The 24,239-nt window shown below is 44.9% G+C and overlaps 1 protein-coding gene across 1 annotated transcript in view; it reads left to right on the top strand.

The window, feature by feature from the left end:
• Nucleotides 1-24,239, top strand: part of ADAMTS12 (ADAM metallopeptidase with thrombospondin type 1 motif 12) — a 373,778-nt gene that overhangs the window by 10,765 nt on the left and 338,774 nt on the right. The window contains 1 exon segment of the mRNA XM_021076980.1: nt 3,388-3,749. Within this exon segment, the coding sequence (XP_020932639.1) occupies nt 3,388-3,749 (362 nt within the window).

Genomic DNA, 24,239 nt, shown 5'->3' with positions numbered 1-24,239 from the left:
CTTCTTTCCTTCCTTCCTTCCCTCCCTTCCTCCCACCCCATCAGCTCCCTTTTTTTGGCCTGAAGCAAAAGATGGGTTTATTTTACTATGTGGTTGATGGTTTGCTTTAAGCAGCCTGTAATCAGGAGCCTGATGACTTGACTACTCCCTACTAGTTAGATTCCCTGTTATTCTCAAATAGGACAGTGAGGACACAGTGGTGGGGATTTAAATTTGAGAAAGTCGGAGTTCCTGTTGGGGCGCAGCAGAAATGAATCCCACTAGGAACCGTGAGGTTGTGGGTTCAATTCCTGGCCTTGTTCAGTGGGTTAAGTATCTGGTGTTGCCCTGAGCTGCGATGTAGTTTGCAGACATGGCTCAGATACCACGTTGCTGTGGCTCTGGTGCAAGCTGGCAGCTGTAGCTCAAATTCAACCCCTAGCCTGGGAACCTCCACATGCTGTGACGGCGGCCCTAAAAAGCAAAACAAAAAAAACAAACAAACAAAAAATAAATTTGAGAAAGTCAAAAGGTGTACGCTATCTTGTGTGCGGAGGGAAGGAAAAAATGTGCCTGTCTTACATTTTTTAAATTGAATGATAGTTGATTTAATATATTGTATTTGTTTCAAGAGTAAAGTGATTTGGTTTTACATATGCATATATTTAGATATTTTTTGACTTTTTTTCCATTACAGTTGATTGCAAGATACTGAATATATAGGTACAGTAAGGTCTTGTTTATTTATTTTATATATGGTAGAGTACATTTATTAATCCTATATCCCCAGTTTATCCTTCCTGCTCTTCAGCTTTGTTAATCAGAAGGTGCTTTTATATGTCCATGAGTATATTTCTGTTTTGTATATAAGTTCATTTGTACTGTTTTAGTTTCCACATATAAGTGGTATCATGTAATATTTGTCTTTCTCTTACTTCACTTAGTATGATCATTTCTAAGTCCATCCATGTTACTGCAGATGACATTGTTTTATTCTTGTTTACGGCCGAGTAATACTTTAATATATATGTATATATGTAACATATATATAAATATAACATCTCCTTTATCCATTCATCTGTCGATGGACACTTAAGTTGCTTCCACGTCTTGGCTATTGTAAATGGTGATGCTATGACCATTGGGGTGCCTATATCTTTTTGGATATATCTGGAAAAGATGAGAGTTGTTCTATTTTTTAAAGAACCTCTATTCTGTTCTCCATAGTGGCTACTACCAATTTACATTCCCACCAACAGTATAGGAGGGTTCTCTTTTATCTACACCTTCTCCAGATTTATTATTTGTAGACTTTTTGATGATGGCCATTCCGACTAGAGTGAAGTGGTACCTCATAGTAGTTTTGGTTTGCATTTTACTAATAGCAATGTCGAGCATCTTTTCATGTGCCTGTTGGCCTTCTGTATGTCTTTGGAGAAATATCTATTCCGTTTCCTGACCATTTTTTGTTTGGGATGTTTGTTTTATTGTTGAGTCGTATGACCTATTTCTATGTTTTGGAAATTAAGCCCTTGTCATTCGTATTGTTTACAAATATTTTCTTCCAGGCTGTAGGTTGTCTTTTCATTTTGTAAAAGGTTTCTTTTGCTGTGCAAAACCTTATAATGCAATTAGGTCCAATTTGTTTATTTTTGTTTTCATTCCTATTGCCTTGGGAGACTGACCTAAGAAAAAAATTGCTGCAATTTATATCAGAGGATGTTTTGCTTTGGTTCTCTTCTAGGAGTTTTATGGTGTCATGTTTTATATTTCTGTCTTTGGGCCATTTTGAGTTTTATTTTTGTGTGCAGTGTGAAGGAGTGTCCTAACTTCGTTGAGTTACTTGTGGCTATCCAGCTTTCCCAACACCACTTACTGAAGAGACTGTGTTTTCCCCATTGTATATTCTTGCCTCCTTTATTGAAGGTTAATTGACCATAGGTGTGAGGGTTTATTTCTGAGCTCTCTAGTCTATTCCATTGATCCATATGTCGGGTTTTGTTTTGTTTTGTTTTGTTTTGTTTTTTTTTTGCCAATATCACACTGTTTTGATTACTGTAGATTCTGTTACTACTGTCTTACATTTTTATGTTTATGTTTATTTATTTATTTAGGGCTGCACCCACAGCATATGGAAGTTCCCAGGCTAGGGGTAGAATCAGAGCTACAGCTGCTGGCCTACACACAACCGCTACAGCAATGCACGATCTGAGCCATGTCTGCGACCTACACCACGCAGCCCATGGCAATGCTGGATCCTTAACCCACTAAGAGAGGCCAGGGCTTGAATCCACATGCTTATGGATACTGGTTGGATTCATTAACCTCTGAACCACAATGGGCGCTCCCTGTCTTATGTTTTTAAAATGGAAATTTTTGTATTTTGACCCCATGCCTTTGATCCTAATATGTTCCCTTACCATTTTATTTTGTGTATTTTTAAAAGTGAAAAAGGAGAATTTCTCTGAGGATTAGGCATTGTCACTGCTGTGGTACAGGTTTGATCTCCAGCCTGGGAATCTCTAATGCTGTGGTTAAAAAAAAAAAGAAAAAGAAAAAGGAATACCCAAGTTTTTTTAAGCACTTGTTGCTACATTACAGAACACTTATACTTTAATCATGCGAAGTTTGTCAGAGGGTACGTGGTAGGTTCACTGTGCTTTTGCAATTTTCCTCCAACTTAACTGGAAATTCCAGAGGCACTTATGCTCCTTATAATAAACAGTGAAGCTCTGTGATGTGTCTTAATGAACTTTGCCCCGAGATATTCTGTTCGTCATACTGACCTTGCCCCTTTCCAACAATATTCCTCATGAATTAATTCTCATCTTAATTTGTCTCTGGTGAAACATCTGACATCCAGAGCTATGCCTTAGTGTCAGCTCAGACGGTCTATGAGAGAGCCCCGGCTCAATCTGAGTTGTTCAGGGAATTTGGTATTGATGGCGTTTGCATGGTGGAAAGGATCTTTAAACTTCAAGTCAACAGGAGTTCCCGTCGTGGCTCAGCGGTTAACAAATCCGACTAGGAACCATGAGGTTGCGGGTTCGGTCCCTGCCCTTGCTCAGTGGGTTAACGATCCGGCGTTGCCATGAGCTGCAGTGTAGTTTGCAGATGTGGCTCAGATCCCGTGTTGCTGTGGCTCTGGCGTAGGCCAGCAGCAGCAGCTCTGATTAGACCCATAGGCTGGGAACCTCCATATGCCGTGGCAGCAGCCCTAGAAAAGGCAAAAAGAAAAGGAAAAGAAAAACAAAAACAAAAGCGAAACTTCAAGTCAACAGTGGGATTTTGCAATCAACCAGCTACAACTAGGTTCCAACCAGGAGTGTGTTTGTCTTGCTGCAGACTCAGCAGGCATCCCTTAGTCTTATTTCATGTTTTTTTTTTTTTTTTTTTTTTTTTCCCCAGAGCATTTCATCAAGTCTCTGCCAGAGTACCACGTGGTGGCCCCTGTCCGAGTCGATGCAAGTGGGCATTTTCTATCCTATGCCTTGCACCATCCTGTCACCAGCAGCAGGAGGAAGAGAGATTTGGGTGGCTCAGAGGACCAGGTGTACTATAGAATCCCCCATGAGGAGAAGGACCTGTTTTTTAACTTAACTGTCAATCAGGAGTTACTTTCCAAAAGCTACATCGTGGAGAGGCGATACGGGAACCTCTCCCATGTGAAGATGGTGGCTTCATCGGGCCCCCCCTGCCATCTCAGGGGCACAGTTCTGCAGCAGGGCACCAGAGTTGGGACTGCAGCCCTCAGCGCCTGCCATGGACTGGTGAGTCACTTTCTTCTCTGCCCTCAGTCCCTGACTGTTGTGGCCTGCACACCCCCTGCCAGCCGGTTCAAAGACAAATTCATCACACATGAATTGAGCTCTTGTGATGTGCCTGCTCTGAGTGTCCAAATGAGCTGGGGGGAAAAACATATAAAATTGAAAGTCAGTCAATCTGGGAGGTATTGAGAATAAGGGCACAGAAGGTCCAGAACAGGGAAACTTCAACCAGGAATATCAGGGGAAGGGGTGGGGGGTTTGAGTGGGTCTTCGGCCTCCAAGGCAGCTCTGAGGGGCCTGATGACTGACGGGCTAGCCAGCACCTTTTGAATTAAGGGAACTTGGATTTGGACTGAGTGAGAGGCTTACTAGTAGTGGTGGTGATGGCAGCAGCTGCCGTGGTCTAAGAGTTAACCGTGGTTAGTTTATAATTAGACTTCATGTGGGACCTTGGGCTGTCAGGTGATCCCTTTGTGCCTCTGTTTTCTCCCCTGTAAAATGAAGAGCTTGATAGGACCCAACTCAGAAAGCAGAGTTTAGCAAATTGTGGCCCACTAGCCCGATCTGGACCACTTCTTACTTTTATAAATAAAGATTTATTGAAACACAGATGTGTTTACATTGTCTATGGCTGCTTTTGAACTACAGCAGCAGAACCGAATAGTCAGGATAAGGATCAGATGGGGCCGTGAGGCCCCAAATAATTACTATCTGGCCTTTGCAGAAAAAGTTTGCTGACCCTTGTATGTAATAGAATATTGTGATAATTAAATGAATTCATGTATAAATATATATATATAAATAATAGAAGAGTATTTAGTAAATACTAGACACGCAATGAATGTTGGCTGCTATTATCATTATCTATGTTTTCAAGATGCCAGGCTACGGAATGTGTGACTTACTATGAGGTGTCTGTACATTGTCCCCCGCCACGTTGGTTATGTTTGAGTAGCTGATGAAGCCTGGAGATATTGACTATCTTGCATGTTGTTAATTTTGATCCCGAGTCTTTCAACTGTGACCAAGCTGATTTCTCAAAATTTAAACTTGTATTAAAGAAAAAAAGTGGTCCCATGGTTCCCCCTTACTTCTAGCAGTGACAACAGTGACAGCCCCACCGGCAGCTGCATGGCAAACATGCTCAGGGATTACATGGAGGTTTTTGTCATGCTGGATTGGGAGGCAGGCCCCAGCAGGACCTGAATGCGCTCTGGGAGTGACTTCAGGTGGACAGTTCTGGAATCCAGGGGGCAGTTATGGCAGAGCGTAGCATAGGGTACTGGCCTTGGCACCTGTGCCAGCGCTGGTTTTCTGGGCACACCCGCAATGGCGTTCACATTCCTACAGGAGGCGCTCATTTTGAATTCTCCTGTCCTATGGCCAGTGTGCTGCGATTTCTGCCCTCCATGATTTAAGATTCTGTTTATCCTCTACCCATCTAGTTTGGCTTTGCTAGAATACTGTGGGAAAATTAATACAAAACATTGTACGTCAGTTTAAAGGTACCAAGAAAGATCAATTTTCTGAAGGACCTCTAGGGCTGAATCATTTTGTACTATACGTAGAAGGTCTTGCTTTGCCTTTTTTTTTTTTTTTTTTTTTTTTTTTTGGTAAATCCAGATTTTCATATGTAGCTATTTATCATTTCCCCCAAATGAATCATAAATGACACAAAATAAAAAACGACACTCTATTCTTTCCGTCTTCCCCCTTGGGCCTCATAACAATGCTCAGTTTCTCCTGGGGATGTCACCTGGCTCCATCCTCTGGGCTTGCTCCTGCTCTGGGTTCACACCACACTCTGCCTTTGCTATCCCTGCTCTCAGTTCCATGAGACAACCCTGGAAGCATCAGTGTCACCTGATCCTCTACCACCAGGGTAACAGAAGAAAGAGCCCTTGTTCTAGAAGGACGGGCACATAGGAGTGAAGTGATCCACATGACAAACATGCAGAGGCCACACGGCTCCAGAGAACACTGGTGTGAGAAGCCACGTGGAGTCCTTAACCATTAACTGTTCATAAGGCATCATGCTCCTAACATCCCAGGAGGGTGAAACGCCATTGCTTTGCCATCGCCTGCAACAGTGTGGTCTGTGACCTCCTAGCATCAATGGCACCTGGAAGCTCATTAAAAAAGCCTATTCGTGGGCTCCACTCAGACCCAGGGCAACAGAATCTTTGGAGGTGGGCAGAAGCCTATGTGAGGGCGCTTTAACAGCTTTGTTGAGATATAATTCACATACATACAATTCACCCACTTAAAGTGTACCATCCAGTGGCTTTAAATATACTCACAGAGTTGTGCAGCCATCACCACAATCAATTTTGGAGCATTCTCCTTAGCCCCCAGAGAAAGCCCTTCACAGTCATGCTCCAGTCGTACCATCTCCCCTACTCCTTGGGGACCATGAGTCTACTTCTGGTCTCTGTTATCTGCTTATTTGAAACCTTTATTTTAATGAGCTCTTCAGGAGATTCTGATGTTCACTAAGGGCTAAGATGCCCTGGACTTAGGGCAGTCATTCTTTTTCTTCTTTTTAATTGAAGATTTGCAGTGTTGTGTTAGTGACTCGTGTACAGCAAAGTGAGTCAGTTATACATAGGTATGTATGCTTTTTCAGATTCTTTTATTACAAGCTTATTATAAGATTTGGAATATAGTTCCCTGTGCTATACAGTAGGACCTTATTATTGATCTATTTTATATTTGGTAGTGTGTATCTGTTCATCTCATGCTCCCCAGTTATCCCTTTCCCCTACTTTCCTTTTTGATGACCATAACGTTGTTTTCTATGTCTGTGACTCTGTTTCTGTTGAAAATAAGCTCCATTTGTACTATTTTTAAGATTCCATATGTAAGTGATATCATGATATTCATCTTTGTCTGACTTGTATCCCTTAGTCTGATAATCTTTAGGTCCATCCATGTTGCTACCAATAACGTTATTTAATTCTCTTTTTATGGCTGAGTATTTATGACCGAGTAATATTCCATCATATGTATACATGATATGTATATGGATATATAGCCATATCCTTATTTATGTCACATGTGTGTGTGTGTATATACACACACACATCATATATATGTATATGGATGGATAGATAGCTAGACAGCTAGATAGATGTTTATTTATTTGGTATTTCTTAATTTTTTTTGTCTCTTTAGGGCCACACCTGTGGCATATGGAGGTTTCCAGGCTAGGGGTCTAATCAGAGCTGCTGCTGCTGGCCTATGTCAGAGCCACAGCAATGCCAGATCCAAGCTTCGTATGCGACCTACACCACAGCTCACGACAATGCTGGATCCTTAACCCACTGAGAGAGGCCAGGGATCGAACCCGCAACCTCATGGTTCCTAGTTGGATTCATTTCTGCTGCGCCATGACAGGAACTCCCAGATGTTTAGATTACTGTAAATAGTGCCATTATGAATATCGAGGTGCATGTATGTTTTCAAATTAGCGTTTTCTTCCATGTATGTGAGGCTGTCATTCTTAACCCTGACTAAACATTAGGATCAACTAAAGAGTTTTTTTTTAAATTGAAGTATAGTTGATTTATTTTATTTCATTTTATTATTATTATTATTATTACTTTTGTCTTTTTAGGGCTGCACTCATGGCATGTGGAGGTTCCCAGGCTAGGGACTGAATTGGAGCTATAAGCTGCCAGCTGGCCTATGCCAGAGCCACAGCAACACCAGATGTGAGCTGCATCTGTGATCTACACCATAGCTCACAGCAATGCCAGATCCTTAACCCACTGAGCAAGGCCAGGGATGGAACCCGTGTCCTCATGGATACTAGTAAGGATCGTTAACCACTGAGCCAGGATGGGAACTCCTAGTTGATTTAAAATACTGTGTTAGTTTCAGGTGTATAGCAAAGTGACTCAGTATATTTACACACATATGTACTTTATATGTATAAAATATGCACACACGTGCATGTGTTTACACATACACATACATATATATTTTATTTTCCTTTATAGGTTATTACAAGATATTAAATATAGTTCCATGTGCCATGCAGTAAATAACTAAGGAGCTCTAAAAAAGTCCCACCTCCAGATGCTCTGATTTAACTGGTCAGAGGGAGGGTGGAGCCCAGACATTAGTATTTTTAAAAGCTCCCTGGGAGATTCTGACGTGCAGTAGATATTGCCAACCACTGGATTATTGTGAGTGACTGTTAATTAGCAGTGTTAGCCAGTATTCCAATATTGTTCTAAAGTAGCTGCTCTCCCAGGTGATAGAGGGTTGAGAACCATTCCCCTCAATTGTTCCCCCCTTCCTTCTTGTTTTCTCTAAGGGACACTACATACTGTTTAGCATTATTCCCGGCTTGGGAACAGGCTACTGAGAGCTTTGCATTTCTTTATTTCTTTCCTTTTCTTTTCTTTTTTTTTTTTTTTTTTTTGTCTTTTCTAGGGCCACTCCCATGGCATATGCAGATTCCTAGACTAGAGGTCGAATCAGAGCCGTAGCCACCGGCCTATGCAGGATCTGAGCTGCACCTGTGACCTACACCACAGCTCATGGCAACGCCGGATCCTTAACCCACTGAGCAAGGCCAGGGATTGAACCCTCGACCTCATGGTTCCTGGTGGGATTCGTTTCTGCTGCACCAAGACAGGAACGCCAAGCTTTGCACTTCTAATGGCCCCAGGTTGCTGCAAGAACCACCATGTGGGCATTTTCAGATTCAGCTTTCAGATTCATACTAAGCTCAGGAGCACAAAGAAGCACATGTGAGCAAATAGACTTATGTGGTGGCCAAGATGATGGGAAATTTTTAGATCCAAATCATTGAACGATTTTTCCAGAAGAATCAATCCACTGGCATTATTTTGGAGCCTTTCACACATAATTGGACAATTATTGAATGGCTATTAAAAAGGGCACTGAAAGTACAGCAGAAGGCGTTCTCGTTGTGGCTCAGCAGTTAATGAATCTGACTAACATCCACAAGGATGCGGGTTCAATCCCTGGCCTTGCTCAGTGGGTTAAGGATCTGGCATTGCTGTGAGCTGTGGTGTAGGTTGCAGACATGGCTTGGATCCCAAGTAGCTGTGACTCTGGCTTAGACCAGTGGCTACAGCTCCAATTGGACCCCTAGTCTAGGAACCTCCATATGCCATGGGTGCGGCACTAAAAAGACAAAGAGACGAAAAAAAAATACAGCAGAATTTACCACAACATTGTAAATTAACTATACTTCAATAAAACCTTAAAAAAATAAAATATTAACGGCCAGAAAAAAAAAAAAACCCACTAAAAGTCAAAGGACTTTCTTTCTGTGAGCACACAAGTGGGTGGGCTTTAAGTTCATTTGCTCATGTGCAATAATTTGCAGTGTTCACCTGGAGTGGTTCTAGTTCAAAGGGAGTGGTTGGACTTGTGTCTGATTTCTTCTGACCCCTAGGTTATTTATCTTTCCTTTCACCCAGGGATGAGCCCACACTCAAATTCACAGGATGGAGGGCTTAGGATATGTTGGCTCCAAGCCTCCCACCCCTCCTAGGGACAGAGGGAGCATTTGGGGAGGCTTTCTGAGGCAGGAAACCCTCTTATATGGCGCAAGACATCTGCTCCTCCTTCCTATGGCTCAGGGATGGCGTATTCTCGCTTCAGATGTGGTCCTCGGAATGCTGGAGGCTGTGTTCTCTTGGAGTTGTCCATGACTTGAGGTTCATTTCATCTCCCTTGGAAAAGACTCAGATGGTTGCAAACTGAAGACCCAAGAAGCATCACCCATGACGAGATGTGGGATGACCTCCTTCCTACAGTCAGTGTCCTTGCAATGACTCTGGTGCCCATCCTCTTGGAGGCTGTGTTCAGACCAAGTCAGCCCATGTCCCCAGCTCAGCAACTTTCCCTCCACCAGTTATTTCATGTCCACCATCTTCACCATCAACACTGTACCCCCCAACACTTTTATAATGTTATGGAATTGGTTTCTTTTGAACCATTCAGTTGATTTGCTTCTGAAGTTATGGAATTGGTTTCTTTTGAATCATTCAGTTGATTTGCTTTATGTTCTTTGATGGAGAAACTGTATTCTTTCATCAGTAAGACTCGGATTCATCCTCATTGGGAGTTGTTACCTGTGAGAACCCTGGTGTTTTTGGATTTGCTGTTGCCAAGGGTGCCCCAGGATTTGTTGCAGGCTAGTTTGTTGGTGATATTTCAGTTTAGGTTTCTGGACTGGGAGGACAGTGCAAAGTGTTAGCTTCTACACTTACGTGTGATACAGGATTGGGGTGCTCTTCTTCATGGGGTTCCCCATTTCCACCAAGGGCGTGGGCTAGACACCCGCTGTGTGGATGGTATGCTTGCGTCAGTAAAGAAATAGTTTAAATTTTTGTTCACAGTTAGGCATTCAGCTCAGTCTTGATTAAAATGAATATGAGTCTTCACTCTGTCCCAAACCTCAGCCTCAATTCCATCCCCTGCTGGGGAATTGAATCCAGTACCTAATCTGAGTAGTGGGGTTATTATTATTAAGCTTCAACTCCCAGTCAATTCTCTTTCCCTTTGGGCATATTGAGATTTCTTGTCTTATTTTGAGCTTAACTAGAGGATGGAATTTTGGAAAGGTGTTATTTTTGGTTTTCTTTAAGTTAAACATTTTGAGATAGTTGTAGAGTCACGTGCTGTTGTAAGAACCAATGCAAAGAGGTCCCATGTATCCTTTACCCACTTCCTGGCCAATGGTAACATCTTGCGAAATGACTATGGAATATCACAGACAGGATTCTGATCTTGATATGGTCAAGATGCCCAGCGTTACCATCACATCGATGACAGCAATCACTCACGTTGTCCTTTTAGCCACATCCATTTCCTTTCTGCCTCCAGGAATGTGATTTAGAAAAAGACTGAAAAGATACCTGGGACCTTGGAAGTCCAATGAGATGGGTTGTGGGGGTCAGAGCCACCCCTTGCCATCCTTTGCTGCTCTTCTGTCCTCTGCCGTGTTTTTTTTTTTTTTTTTTTTTTTTTTTTGTCTTTTTTTTGCTATTTCTTTGGGCGGCTCCTGCTACATATGGAGGTTCCCAGGCTAGAGGTAGAATCGGAGCTGTAGCCACTGGCCTACACCAGAGCCACAGCAGCGCGGGATCCGAGCCACATCTCTAACCTAGACCATAGCTCACGGCAACACCAGATCATTAACCCACTGAGCAATTGCAGGGACCGAACCCGCAACCTCATGGTTCCTAGTCGGATTCGTTAACCACTGCGCCATGACGGGAACTCCCCTCTGCAGTGTTTTGTTCTCTTAGAGTCTGTGTCCTTGGCATGCAGAGCATTTACCAGGACAACTTCCGGTGTGGTTCTCAGGCTCTTTGTCTCATCTCTCTGGTGTGCGTGCAAAGCAGGAATCTCTTGTTTCCGTGTCTTCATCTAAGCTGTCACATTATGATGGCACCTCTATTGAGAGAGCAGTGTGCCTTATACTACATTCTGCCCGTGAGTGCCGTTGATTTCTTGGCCCAGGCGGAATGTCCTGCTGGTTCCTTGTCCATACATTTGCATCTGTTTCTGCCCTCTTGTTCTTGAACTCTGGCAGAAGCCTGGGGGTTGTGGCTGAAGAATGAAACCCGCTGGCAGAGCTGTGTGGGAAAACTTTCTCATGTGGCTTCTTGCCTTGCGTCCTTATGTGGAACTTGGTGGCTCATTTGCAGAAGATGCTCACTCGCGGGGCCGGATGTCTGTGTGTCAGAGTTTGTTGTTCCTTGCCAAGGGGAGGGAAAGAAATCCTCTGTGTATCCCCTCCTTCTGCCCCCAGGCTGAGGAATTCTCTGCTACCCTTGACCTTTGGGGCTGTCTGGTAAGACCCATGCTTACCCAGACATGAGGCTTTGGAACAGGGTCCCAGGCTGGCTGGCGGGAGAGTCCTCTCCTTACCGTCAGCACTTTGCGCTACAGGCACGTAGGCCTGGGCATTTTCTTCCCCCGTCTCTCCTTTTTCGTCTTTCTGCTTACTTTTCAATTCATCAGGTTCATTTTGTGAGTTCCCAGCTTGATGGAGTGGGAGCGGGTAGAGAGGAAACTGAAGAATCAGTTGTTCAGAAAGCACTGATCTTGAAGCAGAGAACTTTCTTATGGTCCAGGGATGGTGCAGGAGAAGAAAGACCCTCAGCTGCTATGGAAAGGGAGAGACCAGATGTTCTGTTTATTATCAGGTTAGTGAGTTGCCTTATGGGTCCGCATACGTGCAGCAGAGACATGCTACTCCTCTCTTCTCTGGAGACTACACTTGAAGTCTCACTTTTTTTTTTTTTTTTTGGCCACACCCAAGGCCAAGCATCAAACCTGTACCACAGCTGGAACCAGAGCCACAGCAGTGATGACACCAGAACCTTAACCCGCTGAGCCACCAGGAAACTCCCACTGTGAATCTCATTTCTGTTTTCATTACAGAGACTGAAGAAGAGGTAACCAACGTTTCCCACTAGATGTTCACATGTTAATATTTCTCTCTCTCTCTCTCTTTTGATCCAGCATAGGTCCAGGGAGCTTAAATATTAGTTTTCAGAAAGATCTAATTCCTTTCAAAAATGTCTTCACTGACTAACAGATATTAATAAAGACTTTGAAAATTGAGAAAGCAGGAGGCCAGGGTTTTAGATTTTGTAATTGAAAAAAAAAATGTTTTACTTAACTGTTGGGATGTGGCTGATTTATTTATTTCTTTTCTTTTTCTTTCTTTTTTTTTTTTTTTTTGTCTTTTTGCCATTTCTTGGGCTGCTCCCGCGGCATATGGAGGTTCCCAGGCTAGGGGTCTAATTGGAGCTGTAGCTACCAGCCTACGCCAGAGCCACAGCAACTTGGGTTCTGAGCCGCGTCTGCGACCTGCACTACAGCTCACGGCAACGCCGGATCATTAACCCACTGAGCAAGGGCAGGGATCAAACCCGCAACCTCATGGTTCCTAGTCGGATTCGTTAACCACTGCGCCATGATGGGAACTCCCTTCTTTTCATTTTTAAAAACGCTATGGAACTATAGTTATTTGCAATGTTGTATTAATTTCTGCTGCATAGCCAAGTGATTCAGTTATACATATATATAATCCATTCTTTTTCAGATTCTTTTCCATATAGGCTATCACAGAATATTTATTCTAAACTGGACAGTCCATGTCAGAGAGACACAGCCAGGTTGGTGGAGACAGCATATTTTTTCATAAGGAGCAGCCCCACTGGATGTGGGAGTCAGAGGAGCTGAGCTCAAGTCCTAGTTCAGTCCTTACCAACAGTGGGACCTTGGATGGGATCCTTTCCCTCTTTGCACCTCTTGTTTGACCAGGTCCTTGTGGCTAATTGTGTGGCCCATGGACCAGCTGAATGAACATCACCTGGGAGCTTATTAGACATGCAGATTCTCAGATCCTATCCACAATCTGCTGAATTAGACCCTCAATTTTTAACAAGATCCCTGTGGGATTTGTGTGTGCATTAGAACGTGACAAGCATTGGCCCATCAAACCCAGAGACACTAATTCTAATTTTTTTTTTTTTTCTTTTTTGGTCTTCTTCCTTTATAGGGCTGCACCTGCAGCATATGGAAGTTCCAAGGATAGGGATCCATTCGGAGCCACAGCTGCCGGCCTACACCACAGTCACAGCAATGCAGGATCCGAGTCAAGTCTGCAACCCACACCACAGCTCACGGCAACGCTGGATCCTTAACCCACTGAGCAAGGGCAGGGATCGAACCTGCAACCTCACGGTTCCTAGTGGGATTCGTTTCCGCTGCGCCACAACGGGAACTCCACTAATTCTATTTGAGTTTAGTCTTATACATATTGCCTCCTTTTGGTAAATTGTTGCTCAGATGCCTAAAGCTGTGTAGAAGTGGTGGGAGTGAGGAGCTGCTGTTCTAATCGGTGTTGGTGAGTGAATGGGTGGAAGAAGAATCTTAATGTGATTCAGTAAAAGACTGAAAAGATACCTGGGACCTTGGGAGTCCAATGAGATGGGTTGTGGGGGACAGAGCCACCCCTTGCCATCCTTTGCTGCTGTTCTTCTGTCCTCTGCAGTGTTTTGTTCTCTTAGATCCCATGTCCTTTACATGGACGGCTCTTACTGGGACAACTTCTGGTGTGGTTTTCAGGTGCTCTCGTTCTCTCTAGTGTGTGTGCAAAGCAGGAATCCTTTGTTTCTGTGTCTTCATCTAAGTTGTTGAGAAAAGACAAGCTTGCTGGACCCCAGAAGCCTGGGTGAGGCAATAACAACCGACACGGTTTAGTCGTTCTTTCCCTTCCCAAAGGGATGGAGCTTTGGTGATGCTAAGTTTGGGCTAAGTATGCGGGGACCGTGGTGTTTATAAATAGTCCCTTAAGAGATTATATAAGTGTGGAGTTTTCCAGAATATTCATGAAAGTCTAGGTATAAAAGGCAAAGTGAGAATTGAGCTCCCTTCTCAGCTCTTGGAGGACACTGTCCCTGCAGAGAGGGCTGCTGAGAGCATTGCACCCCATTGATCATGGGGACAGGAGACAAGGCCTCTGCTCCTGGGCTGGGCCCCCTAACTTCCACGATATTCTGTATCCTTGACTAAATGCATCGGAACCTTAGAGAAAGTGTGCATATGTCTCTCTTGCCGCTTGTACATAACCATTTATTAATACCACAGCTATCCTGTTTACCCTCTTCATTGATTATACCTGGGTATTTTTTTTTTCTTTCTTTTTACAGCCCCACCTTTGGCATATGGACATTCCAAGGCTAGGGGCTGACTTGGAGGCACAGCTGTCGGCCTACACCACAGCCACGCCAGATCCAAGCCGCATCTGTGAGCTACACTGCAGCTTGCGACAATGTCAGCTCCTGAATCTACTGAGTGAGTCCAGGGAGTCAGCCAGCATCCTTACAGAAGCTATGTCAGGTACTTAACCTGCTCAGCCACAGTGGGAACTCCTGGTTATTTGCTTTTAAGGCTTTTCAATAGTCAAACACCGAGCATCTTCCTCTAAACAAACATGTTAAACCATAACCTTCCACGCTTTCCCAGTGGTGTATGTTGTTGGGTTTGCTGATTTTCCTCCTTAAAGTAATCCAGGAGTTCATTTCAGAAGACTGATGTTCCCTGGCCAGTGCTTCCTTCCAGACCCAGCCTCTCTCACTTCCAGACAGCACCTTCTCACTGCAGTTCCATCATGGTTCTGCAAGTGAAATTGGCCGGGAGGACAGCAGGCTATTCTGAGAAGCAGATTTATCAGTTGCAAAATTTTATACTAAATGGTCCCATTTGGTGTCACTGACTCCCTCCCCCCCGCCCCCGCCACCAGCTGCCCCTTCCCTGACTACCCGCCACCTTGTTTACAGACAGATTTTTCTCTGGAAATTTTTCCCTCATTTGATTTCTGCTTTGGCCCCATGGAATGAGTCACACAATTTAAAAATGAACTGCTTCCAGGCTCTGACTGGGTCATCAGATATCATTGCTTTCCTTCCAAACTTTCTGCTAGCAAGTTTTTTTTTTTTTTTTTTTTTTTTTTTTTTTTTAAGTTTGCAGCTGAACTTCTCTCTTTCCAACCCTCCAATATTCTCAGCTTATCTCAGTGGGTTTTCTGGGCTTTCTCTTTGGCTTTCTTTTCTCTTTCTTGTTCTTGCTTCATGTTAGATATTTTTACAATTTTTTAAAGCACATCTGCAGAAGGAACACATGAGGTTGAGTGGTTAGTTAAATAAGGCTTATTTTACTTATAAAACATATGTATTGAACTCTATTATAAAATAAGTTATATACTTTATAATATATGTTTATACTAAATGTAATTTTTAAAACATATATTTAACTTGGAGCTCTTCTGTGGTGCAGCAGGTTAAGGATCTGACCTTGTCACTGCCAGATAATTGCTCTTGTGGTGCGAGTTGGATCCCTGGCCTGGGAACTTCCATGTGCCATGGATGTGGCCAGAAAATATGTGTATATTTAACTCATGTGACTTGTATAATGTAAGTTATTTATCTCATATAATTTATATAATTTTCTTACCTCTTTTCCAATCTTTACATAGCTTGATAGGGAAGTAACATTGGCAATGAGTTGCTCGTAGCAGAGTTTCCAGATAAATTGGTATTTATTGCAGGTAGAGGAGCAGACCACGTGTGTGTGTGTGTGTGTGTGTGTGTGTGTGTGTGTGTGTATTAGGAGTCGGGGAGGGAGAGAGAGAGAGAGCTAATACAGAATACGTCCACAGAAAGGGGACTTTATCTGAAGCTATGGTTCTGAAGAAATGGGTGACATCCCAGTGACAGTGACAGTTGAAGATGTAGAACATCCTTGACCATCATTTGTTGCCCTGAGCAGAGTGCAGTCTGAACTTGGGGGATGGAGGGGAGTCACTCTCCAGTTTCCCTTCTGACCGGGTATTCTTTGCTCTCTGGAAGGCTGGGATAGCATTGGCATTGACAAATGAACAGCAAAGGATTTCCAATCTACTGCTAAATGCTTTTCATCCTTCCTCCGGAGAAGATTCCCTCTTTTCTTTTTAGGGCTGCACTTGTGGCATTTGGAAATTCCCAGGCTAGAGGTCGAATGGGAGCTATAGCTGCCGGCCTACACCACAGCCACAGCAATGCCAGATCTGAGCCCCATCTATGACCTGCACCACAGGTCACAGCAATGCCTCATTGAGTGAGGCCAGGGATCGAACCCGCATCCTCATGGATACTAGTCAGATTCATTTCCTCTGTGCCACAGTGGGAACTCCGAGGATTCATTCTTTTACCAGTTAATTTTGTTTCAATTCCACTGTTTTAATAAAGAGATGCAAGTTTGCATAAGTGAGCTTTTCTTCCCTTGTAATTCAATCTCTAGCCTAGTCCACTGATTTAGGTCTACAAAGAAGGTTTTGTGAATCAAAAGTATTGGATTTGTTGTCCACCTATACATGTAATAAAAAAAAAAAAAAAGTTTTGGACTTGGACTTGAGAAACCTGCACTTTATGTGTGACTGCTCCCGACTCTTGGGAGTTCTGAGGAACGTCCCTTAACACTTCAAGGTCCCAGCTTCCTTGTCGGTGAAATGAAGGCTGAACAATTTCCAAGATTGCATTGAGCTCAGGACCTCTGACACTGTGACCAGTCTGTGGCCAAGGTACTTACCAGCCCTGAAGACCCATCCTTTACCATGCCAGCTCCATCCGTGTTATCCAAATGGTAGGATTTCCTTCTTTTGAAAGGCTGAATACTCTTTAGTGGTGTGTGTGTGTGTGTGTGTGTGTGTGTGTGTGTGAGAGAGAGAGAGAGAGAGAGAGAGAGAGAGAGAGTCTGTATCACATTTTCTTTATCTGTCTGTCCATCAGGGAACATTTGGGTTATCTCCATGTTTTCATTTTTGTGACTAGTGCTGCAGTGAATATGGGGGTGAAGATATCTCTTTGAGATCCTGATTTCAGTTCTTTTGGACATCTCCCTAGAAATGGGATCACTGGATCATACAGGAGGTATAGTTTTAATTTTCTGAGGCATCTCCATACTTTGGTGCCAAAGTGGTGGCACCATTTCACCTTCCCACCAATGGTGTGTACGGGTTCCGGTTTTCCAGGATGAGGTGGTATTTCATTGTGACTTTGATTTGCATTTCCCTGATGATTAATGATGTTGAAGAACTGTTCATATACCTGTTGGCCTTTTCTAGTCTTCCTTTACAGGCTGAAGAGTACGTAGAAACTATCTGTCAGCCTTAGAGAGGAAGGAAGGTCTTACTTTAGCCTTTTAAAATCTCCATGTCTCTGTAGAGAACATTTGTATGTAAATTAGGCATGGTGGGATTTCCAGAGCAGAGCAGGATCCTTGTGGCATAGTAGGGCCAAGCTCTGATCTTGGAGCCAGAGATCTGCTTTTAAAGCCTGTGACTGTAGCTTGCTTCAAGGAGATGGCTCTGACAGCTCAGTAAAATCAAGGGCCCCTAGACTGTTCTCTCTAGGTCCTCTCTGCCTTTTGTCCATGTCCATCTTGGGAACATTCCACAGCGAATGCTTATATGCAGAAGTGCAGATATCAGCATTTTCCTGCTACGATGAATAAATGTCCACAATAAAAGAATGATGTTTTTGCACCTTGCTCTTGGTATTAGATATTGGATAACTAACTGCAGACATTTCACTGGGATGTTGAAAAGTGCTATGAATGCCATAGCAGCCTATAAAAGAGGGACCCATTGAGGTCTGGGATTTGAGGAGATAATTTGTTGTTGTTGTTGTTGTTGTTGTTGTTGTTGTTGTTGCTATTTCTTGGGCTGCTCCCGCGGCATATGGAGGTTCCCAGGCTAGGGGTTGAATCGGAGCTGTAGCCACCGGCCTACGCCAGAGCCACAGCAACGCGGGATCTGAGCTGCGTCTGCAACCTACACCACAGCTCACGGCAACGCCGGATCGTTAACCCACTGAGCAAGGGCAGGGACCGAACCCGCAACCTCATGGTTCCTAGTGGGATTCGTTAACCACTGCGCCACGACGGGAACTCCTGAGGAGATAATTTTTGATCTGAGTTTGAAGGACAAATAGGAGAAAAGGCTGGGCAGAGAACATTTCTGGAACAGGCCCTGAAGCAGAAGGGAGCAAAGGAAGCCTCTTGGAGGAATTAGGTACAGGAAGGCGTTGTGACTGGAGAGCAGAGAGAAAGTTAGTTTTGTTACTCTTTCCAATTAATAAACATTTAGGGAGAAAAGATTTGGAAATTCTGTAAACATTGTCTTTCTCATAGACTTTCACTTCATCCATTCATTTATTTGTATTAGTATGAACTGTGTCCCCACTACTATATCATTATTTGTTGTGATGTTCGATGATCTCAATGTGGCCAGTGGGAGTCCTTCAGTCTGACTTCTCTGTCCTCTTGGCTTGTGGTGTCACCCTCTGAGCACTCTGTTGTTTTCGGGTCCAGTAAGATGTTCTAGGCTTATCTTGTACTTTCCCAGGCCCAGAATGAGTCATTTCTTCAGGGAACTTTCTCCCCCTCTCCTGAAGATGGGCACGTAGAAGCAAAGATCTGGGCACCAGATGTGCTTGCTGCTATTGGGTGATGCTGTTCCAGGCCCACTCATTGGAATATGTGTGTCCAAATCCAAACACACAGTCATAGCTACAGTTATTAGCATAGCTATCTCTACATATAGAAGATTATGAATTTAGACCAAGGCATTCAATTCCATCAGCAGAGATTTCACTCTGATTTTCTGCCTTTGCAAATTTGGAAAAAATGTGTTCTCTGACGATGACAAAACTGACTGCCATTACTCTTAGCATGCTTACTCATTGGCTCAACCCCCCTTATTTATAGCCAGTCTCCATTGTTGTCCCTGCCATGGCCACCTCCTCTCCTGTGCGCATGCCCTTCTCACTCAACTGGCCTCCTCTCTTCCCTCCTGGCTACCCCCAGATGCCCTGTGTGGTGCCTTGCTCATCCTTCTTGGGCTCTGACCCTCACGCCAGCCCACTGGGCTTTGATTCCCTAGCTGGGCTGTCTCCCCATGGGGTTGTCGCCTCACGTTGCTCAGGCTCTGAAACCCAGCACTGTACCACTTCGCCATCAACACGGATGCCTTTCTTGCTTGGTTTGGGTTCCGAGTCCCATTGCTCTGCGTCATGCACCGCCCCCTGCATGGGTATCTTCCTCACTCTGCCCGACACTGACATTCTGCTCTGCCCACCTCAGTTCTCCCTGCACCTCCAACCTCCTTACCCATCCCTGCAGATGCTTACTTTTCTCTGCCCTGATTAAGGGCTGTAGAACTGAATTGTTCAGGAAGAGGAGAGGAGAGAGAGAGCAGGCAGAGGGAAGGGGACCTTATCTGTAGTTTGACCGTATTCATCTGGCTGATCACCAATACCGTTCTCATTCAGGTGACCCCATGCGGAGTTGGTGACAGATTCCCAGTCCTTCCTTGGTATTTCTTTTGTGTCCACCAAGTGTGGCTGCGCCTTGGGTCACTGTTGTTGCCTTTGCTTCCATCCTTAGCATTCACACCTCACTGTTACCCTGGCTGTTGGTGTTATGTCCACCATCCTGGTATCTTGGGATCTTCTGTCCTTACGTGTGTCATCTGCAGGGCCTCTGCACCAACAGTGACTGGGCTTAACTGTCCCAGTGCCTGGCACCATGCCTGCTTCCTATTTTCTTATTTTTTCAGCCGCCCTTGGAGTTTTCTCAATAGTTCTTTTTGAAGCACTCTGGATATTAAATGCATTTTATGCTAGTTTCAGTGTGAAAGGCCTGTTTAAAAATTGCAGTGTGGACAACTCCTGTTTGAAACTCCTTTTGCTCTGAAAAGCTTTTATGAGATGGAGGCATACTTTTGTTAACCCGCCCTTTGTGAACAGGAGCAACCCTCTAAGTTTACCTGTGGTGGAGCCATCCCCAAAGTGAATTCTATTCGACTATTGATTCAGTTGTATAACTTGAAATACATCCCTAAGCAAAGCATCCTTAAATGTACGCAAGCATTAGAAAGGAAGAATGGGAATCAGTAAGGGGAGATGGAGATTGGAAAGACCCCGGGAGAACACATTTCACTTCTGTGCACAGGATTACCCAATATTTTCTCCCTGTTGTGATTTACAAATGAACCTGTTCTATTTCCCATTGGGCTGATATCCCCAGATAGCCTAACAAAGTAAAATCATAATCCTTTTGCTCTGGAGATTAAGAAGCATTGCTGAGAGATAAGCATGACTGAGGCTTATCTGATGCGTGGATTTTGTTAATTCTGTTCACCTGGCTGTCTAGGTGTGTAAGGAGATCCTGGAGTCAGAGAAGGGGTGGGGTGAAGGAAAATGAAGAGGTGTCAGGGTCTGGATTGTCATGGTGAGCAGGAAGGGCAGAAACCGCAGTGTATCACACAGAAGATTGAATAGGAGGAAATTAAGCTCCGACCATAGGCAACTCTTTTGGAAGGCAAGAAAATGCAGGTCAGTGGATAGAGAGAAACAAAGGGTTACATGTGCACTGATTTTTTTCTTTTTGGAAGTTGGAAGAGATTGAGAGAAGCCACGGGGAGCAAGAAGTCAACCGTACAGAAAGGGGACAGCTGATGAAACTTGGAGCCTGAGGAAGTACGGGGGGCCAAGACTCAGGGCTCCGTGAGAGGACAACTTTGCCTTAGCAGGGAATTTTAAATTTTTACTTTTTTTTTTTTTTTTTTTTTTTTTTTTTTACCTTTTAAAGGTGTGATTTTTCTAATGACTTTTTGAGGATGCCTGTGCTTTTGTACATTTTCTAGCAGAGAGAAAATACTGCCAGCCTGTTGGGCATGGACCTGGGATGGATCATCAGTGTCAGGCATGGATCAAAAGTTTTGGGCATGGACTGGAGTATATGGTGCGGACCTGGGGGCATCTGACCTGGGGCCAGGCTGCAGCAGGTGGCTGATATACAGGTTGCATCGCAGAGCCTCTGAGATGCCCTTATTGAAACTGAACCTGATGTCTTGGCAGTGCAGGTGCGCCCATCTGCTGAGATCAGCAGTGATCAGTGATCAGCGGCGTAGGTCTCAGGGCGACATGCTCTGTACTCATAGCTGCTGCTTTCCTCCTGACACCTGCACAATGACACGACACCATGACATAACGGGAAAAGTCCCTCTCAGGTGGCTCCTCTGGGGCCCCTTCTATAGAATGCGCTTCAGCTGCTGCTCCTGACTGCAGGGTGGGAGGCTGTGACCTTCTCTCTGCAGCGCCAGCTCCCAGGGATCCTTGGCCCCTAAGGGACACTGTCTACTCACCTGGGCCAAGGCCACAGCCTGCTGCATCTTTACTTCGGTCTCAAGGGCAATGAGCTGCTTGGCCTGGTAGGTGAGGAGCTTGTGGGAAGGGAGCTCAAGAAGGTGGCCGACTTCCCTTCTCCACGTTTGGCTCTAGCCCACAGACATGGTGCCCTCTGGGTGTGCTCTGGGAGGCAGGCAGCCAGTGTGGCGCCCTCGGGACAGGCCAGCTGCTGCTTCTCAGAGGCGATGTGCAGCTCCATGCCCACAGGGCACAGCTGAGGTGTGAGGATGTCCAGGGACAAGCAGAGCATGTTCAGGACAAGGGCCTGAGGTGCAGCCAGGCTCCCATGGTTGGTGGAAGTGGGGTGGTGCCTGACCCCAGTGTCTAGATCCCTTCTGCTAACACAGGGGAGATGGAAGTGAAGACAGAAAAACACAGAGAAGGGTGAGGCTGGGGGACAGACGTGAAGGGAGCTCCAGCTGTGCCAGAGTCTCTGAACCCTGATCAGAACTGCTAAGGGCTGAGGATATCAGGGCCTGGCTTTGTAGCCTGGAGTCCCAGGTGAAAATCTGGTGCTGGTGTATCAGCCAAGAGACTGTGCTGAACGCCAGCCACAAAGACTGGGTGAACATGGATGACAGGACTGGGCATCGGGACAGCTTGGCTGAGCAGACATGGACGTTTCTAGCCTCATGAACCTCTGCTTTCCACCACAGGCCTTGGTAGCTGGGGGCCTGAGGCTGATACCCTGGCTGGATCACTCACTGAACAGAGGCTGATCCCTCAGGCTGAAGAGCGTTCCTACCCCTGCCGGTTGGCTTTGGGGATCCTGGGTCTCAGTGTGGCAGAGGACCAGGGCTGCAGTACGGCTGCTGCGTTCCTGGGGTCTTGGGCAGAGAGCGGCTGTCATTACTGCTACGAGGAGTATGATTAGCTTCCATCCTTACCTGACTGTGTGTGTCAGGCACTATTGGAAGTGCTTCTCCCCTGTATTTCATTTAACCTTAAGCACACATCCGTGAGGTGGTATTCTTGCAATCTCTACTCTTCAGAGGAAGAAACGGGGGCCCGGAGAAGTTAAGTTTGCTCAAGTTGCGGCGTCTTGTCAGCAGCTGAGCGATGATTAAACCCAGGCTGTTGGGTTCCCAATCCTGAGTTCTGAAAACATTGCCGTAACCCATGGGCCGTTCAAGGGGGGTGGGGGGTGAAGGAATCGAGGCGAAGTGGGCAGGGTAGGGGGGACCCTGCCAGTTCACAGCTGGTGAGGGGAGGGGAATTTGAACACTGCAGTGAACCTACAGCCTGCGTATTGCTACGTCTTCAATTAAGCCCTTAGAAGAGGAGGGGGAGGTGAAGAAATAAAAGGAATAAAACAGGCTGTGCTAATCTTTTGAGTCTCAGACCTGGATCACGCTGCTTACATAATGCTTTAGAGGAAATACATTAAAGGTACCCCCTCCAGGGCATGTATTTCTTTATCAAGGTTTGGCATCTTTCTGCAAAGGGAGCCCTCTTAGGATCCATCCAGGAAGGTCAGTGAATGGGGAACTGAGGGTTTGCTTAGAAAAGAATCTTTTCATCAAAGCACATTTAGGAAACTAGCTTTGAATTCTTTAATGCCCAAGCCATCTTTATTTTGTCGTATCTCTCTCCCTCACAGCCAGTCCCTTTGTTCAGCTCGATTAAAACACAGGGGAGTTTTCTTCTTTCCACTGCATGAAAGTACCAAGCAAAATACCATGGTTTATTTATGATGAACACAAAAGGATGGTCCAAAGCAAGGGAGCAGGACTAAATTATTAGTTTTTACTGCTTGTGTTTCAGTAAAGAACTCCCTATATCTTTTTGAATGTGCAAAATGGTAGAGATAGGGGTGGGAGGACACAGTCTTAGCAGGAGGTTTGAAGTGGCCAGATAGTCAAACCTGGGAGGTGCGAAGCTTGACCTCAGTGGCAACCAAGCACAGATACCCCCTATCTGGTGTGCTTCCCTCTGCATGGAGCTCAGACCTCTGTTCTCTTGTTCCTTCCCAGGCAAGGGTGCCAATCACACATCAGGGAGACTGGCTTGGGCTCCTCTGAAGAAAGGGAAGCACCTTGCCAGTGTGACTCAGTGATGTGTAGACGTGGGCTTAGCACCTGCCAAGTGCGACTGTGACACCTCTAACAAGAGCATGCAGCAAAATTCTCATCTAAAACATAGCCCACCCCTCTCCCTGTAGAGATCAGCAGATACTTGAAATTTGGAATAGAAAATCTCTGCTAACCAATAGCTCACACATCTTACCAGGTTCTGTTCTGACTTACTCAGTCTTTTTTTTTTTTTTTTTTTTTTTTTCTTTTTTGGTTGCCCCGTGCCATATGGAGTTCCCAGGCCAGGAATCAGATCTGATCTGCAGTTGCAACCCAAGCTGCAGCAATGGCTGGCTGGGTCTTTAACCCACTGTGCTGGGCCGGGAATTGAACCTGTGACCCAGCGTTCCCAAGATGCCACTGGTCCTGTTGTGCCACAGCAGGAACTCCATGACTTATTCAGTATTTACTAGACCCCTACATGATAGATATTATTATCACCTCCCATCTATAGAAAAGGAAACGGAGACACACATCAGTTAAGGAACTTTCTAAAGGGCAGACATCAAGAGGAGATGGAAGAAGCACCTGTTTCTGTGGTTCTCAATCTCAGCACTGGTTAATCACAGAAGAGTCCAGTTTGAAAAGACCTGTTATAGGAGCTTCTCTTAATAGATGAAGGAACTGCA

Source organism: Sus scrofa, chromosome 16 (genome assembly GCF_000003025.6).
Source record: "Sus scrofa isolate TJ Tabasco breed Duroc chromosome 16, Sscrofa11.1, whole genome shotgun sequence".
NCBI lineage: Eukaryota > Metazoa > Chordata > Mammalia > Artiodactyla > Suidae > Sus > Sus scrofa.
The sequence above is the reverse complement of the archived record's forward strand: the minus strand, read 5'-3'. Positions and strand labels throughout refer to the sequence as shown.